Source organism: Sinocyclocheilus grahami, unplaced genomic scaffold (genome assembly GCF_001515645.1).
Source record: "Sinocyclocheilus grahami isolate Dianchi unplaced genomic scaffold, SAMN03320097.WGS_v1.1 scaffold171.1, whole genome shotgun sequence".
NCBI lineage: Eukaryota > Metazoa > Chordata > Actinopteri > Cypriniformes > Cyprinidae > Sinocyclocheilus > Sinocyclocheilus grahami.
This window is the reverse complement of record NW_015505350.1, coordinates 994,181-1,013,798: the sequence shown is the minus strand read 5'-3', so window position 1 is coordinate 1,013,798 and position 19,618 is coordinate 994,181. Positions and strand designations below refer to the sequence as shown.

The following is a 19,618-nucleotide window of genomic DNA, read 5'->3' as shown; positions in this document are numbered from 1 at the left end:
TCGTGGTAGAAGACTAGTTAGGTACACAGGAGCTAACCCATTAAGGGCCTTATAGGCAAGTAATAATATTTTGTAACTGATACGGAACTTAATAGGTAGCCAGTGCAGAGACTGTAAAATTGGGGTAATATGATCATATTTTCTTGACCTGGCATGGATTCTGGCTGCTGCATTTTGGACTACCTGTAGCTTGTTTATTGATGATGCAGGACAACCACCTAGCAGTGCATTACAATAGTCCAGTCTAGAGGCCATGAATGTATGAACTAGCTTTTCTGCATCAGAAACAGGTAACATATTTCGTAACTTGGCAATGTTTCTAAGATGGAAGAATGCTGTTTTTGTAACATGGGAAATATGATTTTCAAAAGACAAGTTGCTATCTAATATAACACCCAGATTTTTGACTATAGCGGAAGTAACCGTACATCCGTCTAGTTGCATAATATTGAGAAGCGGTTCTTCTGCTACAGGTAACAACTCTTTCAGTAATTTAGTAGGTCCCGGATCTAACAGGCATGTTGTTGGTTTAGATGCAGTGATAAGTTTATTTAGCTCTTCCTGTCCTATAGTTGTAAAGCACTGCAGTTTATCTTTTGGTGCGATGAATGAAGCTGAAGTATTATACGCTGTAGAATCTACATTTGCTATTGTAATTCTGATGTTATCTATTTTATCAGTGAAGAAATTCATAAAGTCATTACTATTAAACTGTGAGGGAATATTTAGATCGGGTGGCGTCTGGTTATTTGTTAATCTAGCCAATTACATGAATAAGGGTCTTATCTAACAAAACAATCGGCCATTTTCTAAAAATAAATAAAAATGTATATTCTTTTCAACTACACAAATGCTCAACTTGCACTATAGCTGTGCAATGCGCACGCGGGAGTTTATGCATCAAGTAATCAAGTTTGAAAGGTCACTAGTGGTAAGTTCTTTGTCTGTGTACTTCGGTTCAAAAAGGTAGGGTAGGGCGAAAAAAAACTAATTTTCTCCTTTATCTTCAAATTTGTCCAACATTGTTTTTTACCTTTTTTTGTAAAGGGCGTTTGACTTTCTTTGCAAGTTCTCTTTTTTAAACACTGGGTCAGTACTTCTGCTTATGTCACACGTGACCTTTCCAACATGACTACGTAATTCGCGAGGTCGTGCTAGTGCAAGACAAGCATTTGTGGTTTTATTTTTTTAAGAAAATGTCCGATCGTTTCGCTAGATAAATGTAGAGCCCTTTGAAGCTGCATTGAAACGGCAATTTGGACCTTCAACCCATTGGCCGCCATTGAAGTCCACTATATGGAGAAAAATCCTCCAATGTTTTCCTCAAAAACCTTAATTTCTTTTCGACTGAATAAAGAAAGAAAGACATGAACATCTTGCATGACATGGGGTGAGTAAATAATTATGAAAGTTTTATTCTGGAAGTGAACTAATCCTTTAATTTACATTTTATAATGTAATAATAATCAACTATTTAAAAAATCAGGTATGGTTAGTTCTGGGATATAGAAATGTCAACACAGCAATAATATACACACTGGCCTGAAGAAAATGGGTGTTCATTCAAAGAAGGTTTTCCTATGAATTAATTAGTAGAAAAGTCCATTTCTCCTGTGCATTTGTGTCCCTTTGTTTCTGGAGAAAGCAGAATGAGAGCCGGCTCGCATTCCACAAGGTTGTAAATGTATCGGGTTACCATGAAACCAGGGTCTTGTTCAGCGTCCTGGGGTGTTACAAAGTATTTGTGAAATCTAGCTAACAAAATATATATTGTGTGTTGGAGTGTTCCAGACGCTACAGTAGTTTGCATCTGTTTTCTGTTTGTGTGTACAGGATGCCCTTGCTCCTTATCAGCATATTGAGGAAGACCTAAAGAGCCTTAAAGAAGTTCTGGAGATGAAGAACCAGCAGATTCATCAACAGGAACTCAAAATTTCAGAGCTGGAAAAAATGGTAAATTACATTAACAGACACTACAGAACGATGTTAAAGATATCTTTAAATATTAAGTCAAGTCAAGTCACCTTTATTTATATAGCGCTTTTAACAATACAGATTGTTTCAAAGCAACTGAATAGCATTAATTAGGAAAATAGTGTCAATAATGCAAAATGACAATAGTAAACACTCATTTTTCAGTTAAAGACAGTTCATCATTCAATTCAGTGATGTCGTCATCCAGCTCAGTTCAGTTTAAATGGTATCTTTGCAATCATTAGCAACGATATCGCTGGAAATCAAGTCAACGATATCGCTGGAAATGAAGTGTCCCCAACTAAGCAAGCCAGAGGCGACAGCGGCAAGGAACCAAAACTCCATCGGTGACAGAATGGAGAAAAAACCTTGGGAGAAACCAGGCTCAGTCGGGGGGCCAGTTCTCCTCTGACCAGACGAAACCAGCAGTTCAATTCCAGGCTGCAGCAATGCCACATTGTGCAGAGGACTCGTCTGGTTCCTGTGGTCTTGTCCCGGTGGTCGTCTGAGACAAGGTCTTTACAGGGGATCTGTATCTGGGGCTCATCTAGTTGTCCTGGTCTCCGCTGTCTTTCAGGGCTGTGGAGGTCCTTTCTAGGTGCTTATCCACCATCTGGTCTGAATACGTACTGGATCCGGGTGATTGCAGTGACCATCTGATCTGGATACAGACTGGATCTGGTGGCTACGGTGACCTCGGAATAAGAGAGAAACAGACTAATATTAGCGTAGATGCCATTCTTCTAACAATGTAGCAAGTACATATTAAAGACACTTCACTTTTTATCAGATATACCCATTTAAAATGTGTGTGTGTGGGACAAATGTTTGATGACTAAAGTTGCCATACAAAGATTTTTGACCAGTCAAATGCTCTGTAGAATGACAATGTCCCTCCCCCTGCCAAACAACATGTAGCCGAGTATAGTTCATGGCATAACTAAAGCCTATTTAAAATAAAAAAGACCACTGTTTCCATATGTCTCACTCAAACTTGCTGTTTTCAAAAGGGAATTTGTCTACACAGAACAGATTTCATGAGGTTTTTAAAGGTGTACTCATAAAGGCAGAAAACCCCAGAGCCGTCTAATTGCAATGGACCAATGGTAGTTCGAAGGTGTTTACCATCATGTGCAAACTTTTCCAGAAACTGTTTCAAACTTTGTTTGACCTAATTTTGTTCGAAATGACATCACACCAGTTCAGCTTCAATTTATCTTGAAGTATATCAGGGCCTTTATACTTCTTAAACTTATACTCGCACCTCTCAGTGTGGATGTGTTATCAAGCAAAACCAAACTTTTTCAGTTACTTCTGCCATTAGAAATTAAAAATGTCCTATATGCAGATGTATTTGTCAACCATAAAAGGTGTCCAGTAACAATAGAAAGTTACCAAGATACATTTTTGGCCCCCGCTATGCAACTCCCCTGCATAATAAAACACTTTTTGGCCTCTGATATGACTGTATTCTCCATGTTATTTTAATGTACAGTATATTATGAGTAATAAAGCTAAAGTGCTCATTTGAAATGATAAATGTTTTTCGGTGATTTAGTGTATTTGTCATGTTTTTACACAGGCCCAAAAGAATGTTCTGTTGGAGGAGCGTATTCAGGTGCTACAGCAGCAAAATGAAGACCTAAAAGACAGGATTGACCGCAACCTTACTATGTCCAGGTCTTTATAAAACATTTCTAATTTATACTATTAAAGGGTTACTCCACCCCAAAATGAAAATTTTGTCATTAATCACTTACCCCCATGTCGTTCCAAACTCGTAAAAGCTTCGTTCGTCTTCGGAACACAATTTAAGATATTTTGGATGAAAACTGAGAGGCTTGTGACTGTCCCATTGACTGCCAAGTAAATAACACTGTCAAGGTGGTTCAATTAGAATTTTATGAAGCTACGAGAATACTTTTTGTACGCAAAGAAAACAATTCGTCTCTGTGTCACCGTATTGCCATTCATACGCAGTTTGCATTCAGTGGATACTCTCCAAAATGGCGCTACGGTGACACGGAGGAGACGAATTGTTGAATAAAGTCGTTATTTTTGTTTTCTTTGCATACAAAAAGTAATCTTGTCGCTTCATAAAATTCATATTGAACCCCTGATGGCAGATGGACTATTTTGACGATGTCTTTCATACTTTTCTGGGCCTTGACAGTGTTATTTACTTGGCAGTCAATGGGACAGTCACAAGCCTCTCAGTTTTCATCCAAAATATCTTAAATTGTTTTCCGAAGACGAACGAAGCTTTTACGGGTTTGGAACAACATGGGGATAAGTAATTAATGACAAAATTTTCATTTTGGGGTGGAGTAACCCTTTAAAGGCATCTTAGTTTGAAAGGATTTCCATACTACACTATTAAAAAACTTCTTAAAGGGATAGTTCACCCAAAAATGAAAATTCTGTCATTAATTACTCACCCTCATGTCGTTCTAAACCTGTAAGACCTCCGTTCATCTTCGGAACAGAATTTAAGATATTTTTGATTAATTCTGAGAGCTCTATGACCCTCCCATAGACAGCAATGTAATTACCACGATCAACATCCAGAAACATAAGAAGATCGGTAAAATAATCATTGTGACATCAGGGGTTCAACCGTAATTTTACGAAGCTACAAGAATCCTTTTTGTACGCAAAGAATACAAAAATAACGACTTTATTCAACAATTCCTCTCCTCCGCATCACGCTGGTGCCATTTTGGAAAGTATCCACTGAACGCAAACCGCATATGCTATTCTGTGTCAGCTGCGCCACACGGATACGTTGTTTTCCTTCAAATCAAAGTAAACAACGTAGAAAACTTATGGTGCGTGGCGCAGTAACACAGAATAGCATGCGCTGTTTGCGTTCAGTGGATACTCTCCAAAGTAATTAATGACAGAATTTTCATTTTTGAGTGAACTAACCCTATAATTAGCATTGATGGTTCCATAAAGAACCTTTAACATTCATGGTACCTTTCCATTTCATAAAAGGTTCTTCAGAGTGGAAAAAGTTGTAGATTTTTTTTTAATGTTCTTCACACTAGATGTTCTTTGAAGAACTGTTACTGAAAGGTTGTTTGGCACTGCTGTGAAAACCACCGGTAACACTTTATTTCGATAGTCCACTTTAGACATTCTATTAACATTAAGTAACTTTGCAACTACATGTCAACTAGCAGTTAGTAGAGTATTAGTATACTGTCTGCTTAATATCTTCTAACACTTTCTTTGTCAACTTATTCTACTATCCCTAAACCTACCCTAACAGTCTACTCTGAGAGTTAGTAGACATGTAGTTGCAAATTAATGATAATTAGTTGACATGTAGTTACAAAGTTACTTATAGTTAATAGAATGTCTAAAGTGGACTATCGAAATAAAGTGTAACCAAACCACCTTATAAAACCTTTATTTTTAAGAGTGCATGACCCCTTTCAAGCTACGGATAGTGCTCAGTAGTTGTTTCCTCTATTCTACCAGGCAACTTTCAGAGGAAAATGCCAACCTGCAGGTGTACGTTGAGAAAGAGAGCAATGAGAAGAAACGACTGAGTCGCAACAATGAAGAGCTTCTGTGGCGTCTTCAAACAGGCGAGTTGAGCCCACGAATGTCTCCCACCCAGTCGCCCCTTCATCGACCAGCCTCTAGTCCCGCTTCACCCTCCCGACAACAGCCCTTCCCTAGATGAGTGTCCAATTCTCTGCCTTTCTTACTCAGTCTCTTGCACTCTTTTTTTTTCTGTAACTCATGTTTCTCATTTTGGATTCTGATTGGATGGAATAGAGGATGCTCTCACACCTCTTACACCATAGATGGTGGTCATAGCGCTTTCAGTTTCATCATGCCAATGTCAATGTTAATATATTAGTTGGTACAGTGATCAGGGTTTGAGTTGACTTTTTTTAGCAAGACTGAACAAAATAGTTTTAAGTCATGTATATGTAAATGGATAGTCCACCCAAAAATGTAACATTCTGTCATAATTTACTTGTTCTGAACCTACATGACTGACTTACTAATGTGGAGCATAAATGAAGAAATTTGTAAAAAAAAAAAAAAAAAGATTATTGTTCTTTTTCAAACAATTTCAATGATTAGGGACTGAAGCTTTTAAGCTTTAAAAAGATGCATGAAAGTTCAAATTTCAAAAAGAAAAGTTTACTGATATACTCCGACTACAGTGTAACCAGATCAGTGAGTTGATCTGGAGAACCAAACAGGACTGATTCATGAAGAATCAATTGGGGGTGCGTTTTTCAAAAGCATTTCAAGCTAAAGTTGAAAGTTCCATTGTTACCAACACTCTTTTCTTTTGTTACCAGTTAAACGTTAAATGTTTTCATGAAAATACAGTTACAATACAACTATAGTATAGAAAATACAAACAATATTATCAAACAGCTTCACAAAGTTGTTTGGTGGGAACTACTGCCTTTAATCTGTGATTAGACATTTTTTGTTAGTATGATGTGACATACAAATGAAAATTGAATTCTACATCTTTTAGTTTTTCATGGAAATTAAAAAAGTTGATGCAAAAAGGAATCAAACATGGAAATTAAGCCAAACAACAGAGGACAAAAGAAGCAAAGTTGTCCTCAGTTCACATGTTCATAATTTAAAGCAATAATCTTACATAATTAGCAGAAGTTATTACTGCACCACCTGCATGACGTCACTAACAGCAAAGTTACTACGGTTTCAGGTAACATTCATGACTAGCTAGTTAATTTCACTAGTGATGCACCATACTGTGGTACATAGCCAGCAAATTACGTTGGGAAATGCACCCCAGACCACTCCATGAATTGAATTGACTGTTTAATTTAAAAAAAAGAATTCATTCACAGTTAACGACCAATCGGATTTTGGCCGGGTCTCACAGTCAGTTGATTAGCAGACTTACAATGCAGCACACAAGTTCACTTTTACTACACTTTGATGGTGGTTTGAAAGCTTGAAAGCATCAGTCCCGTAATTGCATGGAAAAGAAAGACCAGCACATTCTTCAAAAGTTCTCCTTTTGCGTTCCACAAAATAGTCAGTCATATAAGTTTGGAACAACATGACAATGAGAAAATTAGAGAATTTTGAGCTTCAAAATTGTTAAATTAACAAATAAACCTACACTAGAGAGAACAGAAAAAGGGAAAATGATTCTCCCTTTTTTAGTGTAAAACTATATAATGTGAGTCACAATGTTGTGCATTATGATATTTCACAGGCCATTTTGGAAATATATCCTTTTTTGTACCTTCTACTCTAATGGATTTGGGCTTGTGCTGAGGTTTTCCGTTCGAACAGGACATCATGGTGCTTGTTCCCCAACCTTTGCCTATTGTCTCAAGCTTTTCCAAAGATTAATCAGGATAACAAATATACAGTTTTACTAAGAAATTGCCTTTTTCAAAGGAAAACCACCCACCAGCAACCTTCTGTGCAAGCCCAAGCATTACTGTAATCAATAGACCAAACAGGAAAAGACAGAAAGACGTCTTTATACTAGGCAAGTTTAGTACGGACAGCTGTCATTCAAATGAGGTCAAATTTGTCAAAACAGGATCAACTAATAATTATGCAGTCTAGGGGCTTAAATGTTGATACAAATGAGTCTAAGATGTACTTACACTTTTTAAGGTGGTTCATTCACATTTTGTGACCACTATACAAGGATGCTAATGTTAGCATGGACTGACAATGCAGTAGTTTAAACAACTTGCAAAACTTCAACCTGCTGTCTTTACCTTCATCTCATGTTTGTGAGGGTAAACAATCCTCATGCCTTCATCTCAACTGTCCATGTTTACAGAAATCTCCGGAATGCATTAAGAACTGCCTATATGAACTGACGCCACAGTTATCGGTCATGGCTGTTTATGTCCCTCGTCTCTGTACAGTATGTATCATAAGTCTTCCGGTTGCTCTGACTCAGATAATATGTTTAAACTGCATTCATGTGGACACTATGAGGGCATTTGTCCTAGAGACTTTCCTGCATAATATTTAACTAAACGTTTTTTTGCAAAAGTACTACAGAGCATTACGTGAGCATTTTAAGTTTGCAACAAGTTATCACGAGTACCTCAGTTCTTAAAAATGCAGGCTTCTACAGAGACTTTATTATTGTTTATTCTAATACATTCAGGGTCTACAGTGTCAAAGCCATGGTCTTAATACAGGAAAGTCTTTAGTAGTGAATAATAATAACCAGAAAGTATTTAAACTACACCTGCATTTATCTTCCCTGAATATCCTACAACAGCTATCCTGTATATTAAGTGGATCATTTGTATGTGTATATACACTTGTATTCTTGCTTACGTTGTGGTAAAAATCTGGACTCAATCTTTGGGAATTTTAGAAAGGAGTTAGGACCGTCGTCTTGTTCATGAATGTTTTAATGTCCTGAGGGGACAATATACATGCTTTTATTTTATGTCTAAGTGTACTTAGTAGTGCAGCTATTAGTGATTACATATTTTATGATTAGCATAAATGACCATGATTGATTTTTTTTATAGGAACATGAAATCATTAGTTAACATTCTTCAGCCTTAACATTTGTACTAACACAGAGAGTGCAAATGGCTGCTGCCATTTACAAACACTTGAACTATAATGATGGCTGATTTTATACCATTGTACTGGTGAATTTTGTTTATTTATTCCTGCTCATTCCGAGTGATCCAGCTCAGGTTAGGAAGGTGCATTACAATGTCATTCACAGTTTGACTCGATACATTCTAAAACATCTTCATGTTGAATCTACAGAACGGAATGTAAACTACAGGTATACATTTGAAGGTTGGCGTCAATGTAATATCAGACTTGTATTTAAATGTATTTCACTCATATAGCAATTAAATTGAAAGCTCTGAATGAAATAATGAAATATAAAAATCAACTATCTGTCTGCTATTACAGTTCCTTATGTGTCTGCTTGGATTATGCTCATCTCTGCTTTTGAAATATAAATGAAAGGAAATCTTCACTCAATCAGGATGTGAAATGCACTGATTTGTTTCTTTTGTATTTTTTCCCCTTTCCCCATGGACATGATTCTGGAGTTTCTGAATGCTTCTTCCATTCATAAAGGAACAGTTCAGCCAAAAAAATGAAAATTGTCACTATTTACTCAGTCTCATATCGCTCCAAACTTGTTGTTATTTTTGTCCATGTAGCGTACTTCACATTTTAACAGTTGTGCCGTGCTAAAAAATGATTTACCTAATTTGATGCTCCAGACATTTAAAAATTGCTTATAAATCTCTTATTAGCTATATTATCGCCAAATATTGGATTTAAAAAGCACCATAAACATCATAGTTTATATAGCATCTTAGTCATCATAGTCTTTATGACCTGTGCACTATGTTCCAAATCTATCCATATTGTGAACTAGTGTTATATTGAGTAGAAAAGCATTTACGTTTGAGAATGAAAAGAGAATGAGTAAATAATGACTGCATGTTATTTTTTGATGAACTGGAATACAAACACAACTGTCTGTCATTGGATATTTAAGGGAGGTCTGTAACATGGATTGTGTTAATGAAATGTCCTATTGATTTTTTTTTTCTCTTCTCCTAATTTGTGTTGTACAGCTTGTATGAGCTTTATGTGTGATCTATGTTACAACACGTTAATGGAAAAGCATGTCTTAAAGCTGTGATTTATTTTGTTTCGTTCAAACCTTGTTAGTGTATCTACTCACTGTTGTGATGCATTCAAAAACTCTTTTGATGATTATGTTGCACTTTATTGCCCTTTGGGTTTAAATATTAAAAGAAAATGTAAAAGCATCCTGTTTCTTAGAGCTGACTTTCAACTAATTTAAAAAGAAGTCTAACTTTTGAGAGAAGATATTTATATATACTATATATATATATATATATATATATATATTTTTTTTTTTTTTTTTCAGTTTTCAAAAGTCTGGCAAAATACAATATATTATTATTAGTGCTGTCAAACGATTAATTGTGATTAATCGCATTCAAAATAATAGTTTTTGTTTACATAACTAATATGATTGTACTGTTTATATTTATTATGTATATATACACTTTATGTATACAAATACACACACACGAGTGTATATATTTAAGAAAAAAGTGTAATGTTTATGTATATTAAGTATATTTATATATAATATAAATTATATAATTATAAATATATGTATGTAAATACTTTCAAAATATATACTGTATGTGTGTGTATTTATATATACATAATAAATATACACAGTACACATATACTATGTGAACAAAAATGTTTATTTTGGATGCGATTAATCGCGATTAATCATTTGACAGCACTAATTATTATTGCTAAGATATGATATATATGTATAATATTGCTATTATACTACATTAATAACTCAGAAACCATTTCACTATCTGGTTATTCAAAAATATTTCACCCACAAATAAAAAATTTGCTGAAATTTACTCCCCACATACCCCAGCTTTGGCCCTGTCTCAGGCCAAGACATCCAAGATGTTGAAGAGTTTGTTTCTTCATTAGAACAGATTTGGAGAAATCTATCAATCCATCATGATGTTTTAAGTATAAGTATTTGTTTCTAACAAACATGCAGCTTTTCACATGGCAATGGTTACTGATGGACTGGAGTCATGTGGATTACTTGTGCATTATTGTGATGTTTTTATCAGCTGTTTGGACTCTCATTCTGACGGCACCCATTCACCGAAGAGGATCTTTTGGTGAGCAAGTGATGTAATGCTAAATTTCTCCAAATATGTTACGATGAAGAAAGAAACTGACCTGCATCTTGGATTACTTGAGGGTGAGTCAGTTTTCAGCATATTTTCATTTTTGGGTGAACTATTCCTTGCTATTTCTCTGAATTGTGTTTCTTGGAGGAAAACATCATATTACAACTTTCTGAGAAGACTAGAATCTTGGAAATCTGCAAATCATAAATTCTTTTTTGGATGTGAAATGCTGAATGATATCAATAGGCAAGGGGAAGATAATGGTGGAGTTTCTTTCTGCTGCGATGGTGTTTCGAGTCTGGAGATATCACAGCTGCAGAGCTGATGGTGACTCGGCGATCACCAGAGACGCTTCCTTCAGTGCCCGTGAGGCGTTCATCTCACCCTCAGCTGCAATCACCTACACAGCGATATAATCATACACTTGAGTTGCTTGTGTCGTATGTTGTGCCTTATGTGGATTTTAATGCATTCCTCCATATTTGGCTCAGCTATAATATTAAACTGTAGGGCTGTAATCACTGATTTTCTACAAATGATCCTAGAAGGCCTGTAGAGCATTGCTTTTGGGAGTCTCAATCCAAATAAAACATTTACTTGTGGGAAGCGAAATTTTTAATATAAAAATCCCATATAAAAATATTGCAATTTATAAAGGGGGGTTCAAAATGAAAACAAAATGATTAAATTTTTTTATAATGAAAATCTAATAATAATTAATAATCGAATTATCTAATAATAATAATAATACAATTATTAAAACGAATTCCATAATGGGTAACAGGGTTGTATCACTCAACAGAAGTTAGATAGTATGGCACCAAATTTTGGTTTATATAAATTCAGAAAAGAAAAAAAAAATCATCATTCTAGTTAGTTGGTTGGCTATCTATAGGTTGGCTATTGGTTGGTAAACCTATTTGGAATGTTTCTTTCTTTTTTTTATTACATTTAAAATCAGATACATTATCTTTAAGGAGTCGTTGCTATTGTGTTCGGTTTGGATTATATGAAGAGTTCATTTGCAAAAACAGATAACTCTGTAAAAAATGCAGTTGGGTTGTTTTGATTAAATAATAATAACAAAAAATACAGCTAGCACAATAAAACAATAAACATGATAACACAATGAAAAACATGATTTATGAAAGTTAATAAAAAACAGTTATATACATATAAACTTTTATTATGTATTTGCTTAGACAATGCACTGCAGCAACTCTTCTTCAGAATACATCAGTGCTGTTGCCATGTGTTGTTGAAGCTAAATATTCACTATGAGTGCACTATTTTGTGATGTCTAAGTTTGCATGTGATATTTGTGCAACCTAAGTTCAATGTTGAGTCCATTATTTGGGCAGTACTGACTTCCACAATTAAATACTAGTACATGAACGACTGCATTCGATTTTGTTGCAATGGTCACACCTTTTCACGGGCTTCTCGAGCTGCTTCAGCTTCTGCAGCCATGGCCCTCTGGAGCTGGATGGGCAGTTTAACATCCTTTATCTCCACTCGCTCCACTTTAATGCCCCACACGCTCGTGGCCTCATCCAAGGCAATCTGTCATCATGATGATACAAAGCTGTAAAGATCTGGGAATATGATATACCCTTCTTGTGGGCAGATCCCAGCTGATGCATCAGTTTAATAGCAAATAAATAATTCTGGACTGTCTGAAATTGCTCCCTATAACCATTATAAAGGGTATAGAGTAGTTGTAGTTATGTCTGAAGCCATACTGGACATCCCATATCCTATAATGCTCCATAATAAAGCTTGTACCCAATGCACTGCAAGGGATCACATCAAATTAATTTCCACATCTAGGACAAATTTAGCAGTAAATGCTTGTGCATGTAAGCACTGTGCTTGACACAAAGCAATTTTATGTATTAAACAGCAAGCACAAACTAAACAGCACATGAATCTCTGAATTTGCACACTTGTTTTCGTTCACTCTTTTAAAAGTGAACTATATTAGTGTACTGTATTAAGTGCAGTGTATAGGGGCGATTTCAGACACAACACACCATAATACTACAAAAACACAATACAAGTAGCATATTCTGATATACAAATATAAAATAACTTTGGATAAGGGACATACCAAAATTTTGACCATACCAAAATTACCAAATTGAAATGATTAGGTTCTCTAATTCACCTCACTGATTCAGTGATCCATTTGCAGCAGTTTGTGAGCTCACTGGAGGGGACTTTTTTTTGTGAGCGATTATGTTGTGAAGAACATAATGAAAGTTTATATTATAGCCAATTCTATTTGATCGTTATGGTGCCTCTGTACTGCTGCTCTGAGAGTTTATGTACCTGCATGTTGTATGAGACGCTCTCTCTGTCAGACAGCAGCTCTGACTGGCTCTTTGTGCTCAGGACATTTCGCAGGGTGGTCTGTGCCAACAGCCGTGTTGCGTGGTCTGCATTGGACACGTTGGCCACGGAACAGATCGGGTCAAAGACACAAAAGTACACCACACCATCCACACTCACGGTCACGGAGTCCTTCGGAACTGTTCTCGCATAAACATCTTTTCATATAATGATCCAAATCTTTAAATTAGGTATTCAGATCTAGTTTATTTAACGTTCTATTGGTATGACACTTTTATTTGGACACTTGTACTTGGTCAAGGGTTCTCTCAGTAATAAGGTTCTCTCTAAGTTAACTATGAAAGCTAAAAAAAAAGTTTGTTCATTAAAATAAAGCTGAAATAAAATAAAATATAATTATTACATGAAAAACTTAAACTTAAGAAACCTTACTGAAAATTCTAAATATTTAATATATTTAAACACACACACACACACACATATAAACTTAAATATAAATGAAAGCTAAATATAAAAACTAATAAAAAATACAATAATAACAATTATATGATTAGTAATATGACATTATTTGTACCTCTTGAGCAGGAATATCAAATGTCACCGTCCTGAATGTACGGCAGCACAAATAAAATTCCTATATAACATATAAATAATGTACAAATATATATGATTATATATTTAAAGTACAGAAATTATTATCAGGGATGCTCTTTATTAATAACATTCAATTATACAAATATGTGGGCTGCTATATAAATGTAAACCTTTGTCATACCAGGTCCTTTTAGTTTCTTGTCCACAATACGACCTAATCGAAAGATCACGGCTCTTTCATACTCCTTCACAATCTAAGAGTGAGTCAATGAGGTATCATCTCATTTGGGCGTTTTACTTCGACATTATGGAAAGTTTTAAAAATTTTCATATTGCATATACTCAAGTAGAAAAAAAAAACAACTGATGAGAAATACATTTGGAAGTGGATTATACATATTTTAAGCACCTCCATTTTGCCTCCTACAGTGGGGAAAATAATTATTTGATCCCCTACTGATTTTGTAAGTTTGATCCCAGCCGGGTCCGTCACTTTTTTTGGGTCCCCTTGAAACATTTCCGTTGTGGTTCGTGCTATTTGCAGCGCGTTTCTTCATTTGCATGTGTTGTGAGGATTTGCAGCGCGTGTGTTGTCAAACTGATGAAGATGTTTTCTTAATTTGCTGGTGTTTTTTCAATTTGCATGTGTTTTCTTAAGTTGCAGCGTGTTGAGCTCTCTCGGCCACCGTACAAATAAGTATTTGATTCCCAAGCAAAACTTGGTGGAGAAACTCTTGTTGGCAAGCACAGAGGTAAGACATGTCTTGTAGTTGGTCACCAGGTTTGCACACATCTCAGGAGGGATTTTGTTCCACTCCTCTTTAAAGATTCTCTCAAAAGCCTTAAGGTTTCTTGGCAACTCAAAGTTTTACTCACTGAAATGCAAGTCAATTTATAACCTTTATATAATGTGTTTTTTTCTGGATTTTTTTGTTGATATTCTGTCTCTATCAGTTAAAATAAACCTACCATAAAAATTATAGACCCTTAATTTTTTTGTAAGTGGTCAAACTTACAAAATCAGCAGGGGATCAAATAATTATTTTCCCCACTGTATATGCAAACCCTAAAATAGCCACAAAATTAAACGTACAACTGCAACATATTTTTAAATATTAAAGAAGCCTTTTGAAATCTTACTTGTAAAGGTTGCAATACATGCAAGCCAGACACTGAGATAATGCCCTGATATTGTTTAATCAATTGATAGTTTTCACGTGATGTCACACCCTTACAGGAACACCCACCTGGAGGACAAAACGACCTACTACAACCAACTGCAGAACCGCAGAATATATATATAAGTGCATCTTATATATCTTTTAAATTCAATCGTTTTAATATAATACTTGATAACGTTGTTTTAAACTTTGAAAACCAAAACACGGAAGTAGCGGAAGGCAACACTTTCTCCGCCCACTTCCGGCCTCAGACTTAGTCTGGCGCTGTTGTCCTCAGACTGTCATGACGTATGGTTCTGCGGTTCTGCAGTTAGTCCTATCTAACGAAGCTTTGCTCCACTGACTGCCAGTTATTTTTACGCATTAAGTAGTAATTTTGACTGCATTAAGTAGTAAATTTAATGAAGTAATATTTAAAGGCGAAATTCAGTAAACACCTTGTTGATTATGTATATTTTGTACAGGCAAGCAGATGAACCCAGAATATAAACACAATGTGCAAAGTTTCACATTAAATGGCTTCCCATAGAAAACCATTATAAGGAAAACACTGAACCATTAAGTGAATTGCGTTCATATTCCGGCCTCATCTGCTCGCATCATATGACCCCTTTAATATGGATTGCAAATGGCCAAAACTTGCATTTTGTTCACATACCTTTGTTTTATTCTTTTGAGAGGTGATCTAAATACTTGCGTCTGGGAATCAGATGGAAAGTTGAGAGGCTTGTGCTGCAGTTCTATGGATGTTTTACCCTCCAAGTCTTCGAGCCGGTCACGTGACTGAAAGCTATGAATGGGATATTACCATAGACTGTATAAAAACATGGACGTAGTGTCCGTGACGTCACCCGTAGGGTTTCGAAGAGCGTTTTTGAAGCTCAAAAGTGGGCGGAGCCGGCCGTCGCCATCTTGGCAGTGCGTCACCGCACGTCACTCCTGGATAATCGAAGATGGGCAAAGAGGCGGGAGCTGGTTGTTGAAACCACGCCCACCAAGCTCGACGGTGGTGACAGCAGCGGCAATCCACCTGTCACTCAAGTGGCCACGCCCTTAATTATGCAGAACTTTAAGGCTTAATATAATTTAAAAGGATGAGTTATAAAACAAATCACCCCCCTCACAGTTGTCATGAAGGGCAAAATTAGCTATATAGACCAAAATAATTTTTTGAACCAGGCTGTAAACATATTTTTTTCTTCTGTAAAGTTGGGCATTTTAACATGGGGAGTCTGTGGGATTGACTCCCGTTTGCAGCCAGCCTCTAGCGGCCAGTTGACGAATTACAGTTTAAGTCACTTCCTTGTTGGCTTCACAAGAGAGAGCGGGAGGTTGCCGCTTGGATATTACATTTCTTTTTAACCCTAGACTGAATGTCAGGTAAACATATCAAATACCACTGAGACAATCAAAGTCTACTTTTTATGTACTTCTCAGAAATGGGCTCTATGTACTTCTCAGAAATATACTTAAAATGACATTTAAGTATACTTGACTTGTAGCCTACTTAGAAAAAGTCTAAATATATTTGAACTATACTTGTGTTCCTAGAATCCGTGTTTTCATTGTTATACGGTAGAGGGAGCTAGTACACATCTTCTGTACAGAATTTTCAAAAAACACAAGTGAAGAAGAAACCGAAACAACAGATGCTTCCACGTGTAATCTAACACGATCATTAGACATAAAACAGCATCAAAACTGTGTAAAGTTGATGTAATGTCGACCAATCAAAAGGTAATAATGACTGTCAAGCTTTGGGGTGTTGATCGACTCTATCTACGATAATCTATTTTGATTATCGTTCTGAATCTAATTCATAGTCTTTTTTTCAGCTTTTTGTTCAAAATGTCAAAGAGGCGGGAGCTGGTTGTTGAAACCACGCCCACCAAGCTCGACGGTGGTGACAGCAGCGGCAATCCACCTGTCACTCAAGTGGCCACGCCCTTAATTATGCAGAACTTTAAGGCTTAATATAATTTAAAAGGATGAGTTATAAAACAAATCACCCCCCTCACAGTTGTCATGAAGGGCAAAATTAGCTATATAGACCAAAATAATTTTTTGAACCAGGCTGTAAACATATTTTTTTCTTCTGTAAAGTTGGGCATTTTAACATGGGGAGTCTGTGGGATTGACTCCCGTTTGCAGCCAGCCTCTAGCGGCCAGTTGACGAATTACAGTTTAAGTCACTTCCTTGTTGGCTTCACAAGAGAGAGCGGGAGGTTGCCGCTTGGATATTACATTTCTTTTTAACCCTAGACTGAATGTCAGGTAAACATATCAAATACCACTGAGACAATCAAAGTCTACTTTTTATGTACTTCTCAGAAATGGGCTCTATGTACTTCTCAGAAATATACTTAAAATGACATTTAAGTATACTTGACTTGTAGCCTACTTAGAAAAAGTCTAAATATATTTGAACTATACTTGTGTTCCTAGAATCCGTGTTTTCATTGTTATACGGTAGAGGGAGCTAGTACACATCTTCTGTACAGAATTTTCAAAAAACACAAGTGAAGAAGAAACCGAAACAACAGATGCTTCCACGTGTAATCTAACACGATCATTAGACATAAAACAGCATCAAAACTGTGTAAAGTTGATGTAATGTCGACCAATCAAAAGGTAATAATGACTGTCAAGCTTTGGGGTGTTGATCGACTCTATCTACGATAATCTATTTTGATTATCGTTCTGAATCTAATTCATAGTCTTTTTTTCAGCTTTTTGTTCAAAATGTTGTTTATTTCTTTATTTTTTTATTTATGAAACTTATTCACATTCAGGTGTTCAAAAAAAGAATGCATGAAGCTAAAATAAAATGTTTTTGTTTACAAGCAGATACCCTGTTCTTTCTTTGGTGTTTTGTATGTTCAGATATTTACAGTATATAAAATATATACACATTAATACCTAAATAGGGACATAGTAGTATATAGTATGATGTAAAGTTCACTTAAAGAAAACTTACGAGTATACTTGCAGTATAAAACTACTAAACTAGTAGTTTACTAAGACTATACTTCAAAGTGTACTAAAAATGCTACTACAAGTATTTAGAAAACTATCAGTATTCATATAAATTCACTTTTAGTATAGTTGCAGTACAAGCTAAAAATAGTGTTGTAAACTAGTTGTGTACTTAAAGTTTACTACTATATTATATTTAAAGTATACTAAAAAGTATACTTTTATATACTAGAAAGTGGGCCAATTTAGTCCCAAGGAGTATTGAAATAGTACACTACTAAGTATACTACTAGTAAACTGATATTTGTATACTTGCTACATAAAGTATACTTAAAAATATACTTGAACTTTACTTAAGTATACTTAATAAAATAAACTTGAAGTATACTACTTTATGGTAAGGGTAATTGAGGGTGATAATAAATATAAATAGCCTACTTTTTACATGTTTTTAGCCTTTGTTTAATCATTACAGTTACAGTTGAAAATTGTGATATTTATTTTTAAGATTTTGTTTAAGATATTGTATTATATGTCTGCTACTCTCAGTCTCCCGGTCTTGAATCCTGATCATAGTGGCCATTTTGAAGAGCGACACAAACTTGAGATGTGTTGCTGTAAACAGTAGGTAACGGAAGCTTGTAACGTGTGCTCAACTTCCCACAAGGATGTGTCCTGCTTAAGTTCTCACTGGACCAGCTGCATGTAGAGCGACACAGAAGGTGAGGAAAATTCTGACTCATTTGATATCAGATGTGAATACCATGAACCTGAATATTACGTGGTGCAAAATAAATCTGATAATATTTTTATTTGTTCAGAGTTTTCCATGCCTGGTCTTTTTTTTTTTTTTTTAAACAAATATTGGAGTGTGATATTTCAGTTTTTCTTTTTTAATACATCTGCAAAAATGTCAACAATTCTGTGTTTTTCTGTCAATATGGTGTGCTGTGTGTACATTAATGAGGAAAAAAATTAACTTAAATGATTTTAGCAAATGGCTGCAATATAACAAAGAGTGAAAAATTTAAGGGGGTCTGAATACTTTCCGTACCCACTGTATACTTCATAGATTTCTGCACCATCACATGGCAGTGGAAATATGAGCCGCTAAATCACATGACAAATGCTGATATATTGTATGACCAGATATAACCTACAGTGGGGCAAAAAAGTATTTAGTCAGCCACCAATTGTGCAAGTTCTCCCACTTAAAAAGATGAGAGAGGCCTGTAATTTTCATCATAGGTATACCTCAACTATGAGAGACAAAATGAGGGAAAAAAATCCAGAAAATCACATTGTAGGAATTTTAAAGAATTAATTGGTAAATTCCTCGGTAAAACAAGTATTTGGACACCTACAAACAAGCAAGATTTCTGGCTCTCACAGACCTGTAACTTCTTCTTTAAGAGGCTCCTCTGTCCTCCACTCGTTACCTGTATTAATGGCATCTGTTTGAACTTGTTATCAGTATAAAAGACACCTGTCCACAACCTCAAACAGTCACACTCCAAACTCCACCATGGCCAAGACCAAAGAGCTGTCAAAGAAAATTATAATTTGCAAATAAATTCTTTAAAAATCCTACAATGTGATTTTCTGGATTTTTTTTTCTCATTTTGTCTCTCATAGTTGAGGTATACCTATGATGAAAATTACAGGCCTCTCTCATCTTTTTAAGTGGGAGAACTTGCACAATTGGTGGCTGACTAAATACTTTTTTCCCCCACTGTATGTGTTGTATTCTCTAAATTCTCTCATTCCAATATCATATTATTGCTGTAGTTTTAGCAC

General features: G+C 35.6%; 1 protein-coding gene and 1 pseudogene across 1 annotated transcript in view; one reads left to right on the top strand and one right to left on the bottom strand.

Annotated features, from left to right (window-relative positions):
* The window catches only part of LOC107593466 (microtubule-associated tumor suppressor candidate 2-like), a 47,212-nt gene extending 37,436 nt beyond the window's left edge, over positions 1-9,776 (top strand). The window contains exons 13-15 of the mRNA XM_016283196.1: positions 1,834-1,953; positions 3,557-3,654; positions 5,461-9,776. Of these exons, the coding sequence (XP_016138682.1) occupies positions 1,834-1,953; positions 3,557-3,654; positions 5,461-5,668 (426 nt within the window). The 3' untranslated portion in view covers positions 5,669-9,776. The remainder of the gene's footprint in view (positions 1-1,833; positions 1,954-3,556; positions 3,655-5,460) is intronic.
* A 1,120-nt stretch (positions 9,777-10,896) lies between these two features.
* On the bottom strand, positions 10,897-14,079 carry LOC107593487 (erythrocyte band 7 integral membrane protein-like; annotated as a pseudogene).
* Between the last annotated feature and the right edge of the window lie 5,539 nt (positions 14,080-19,618).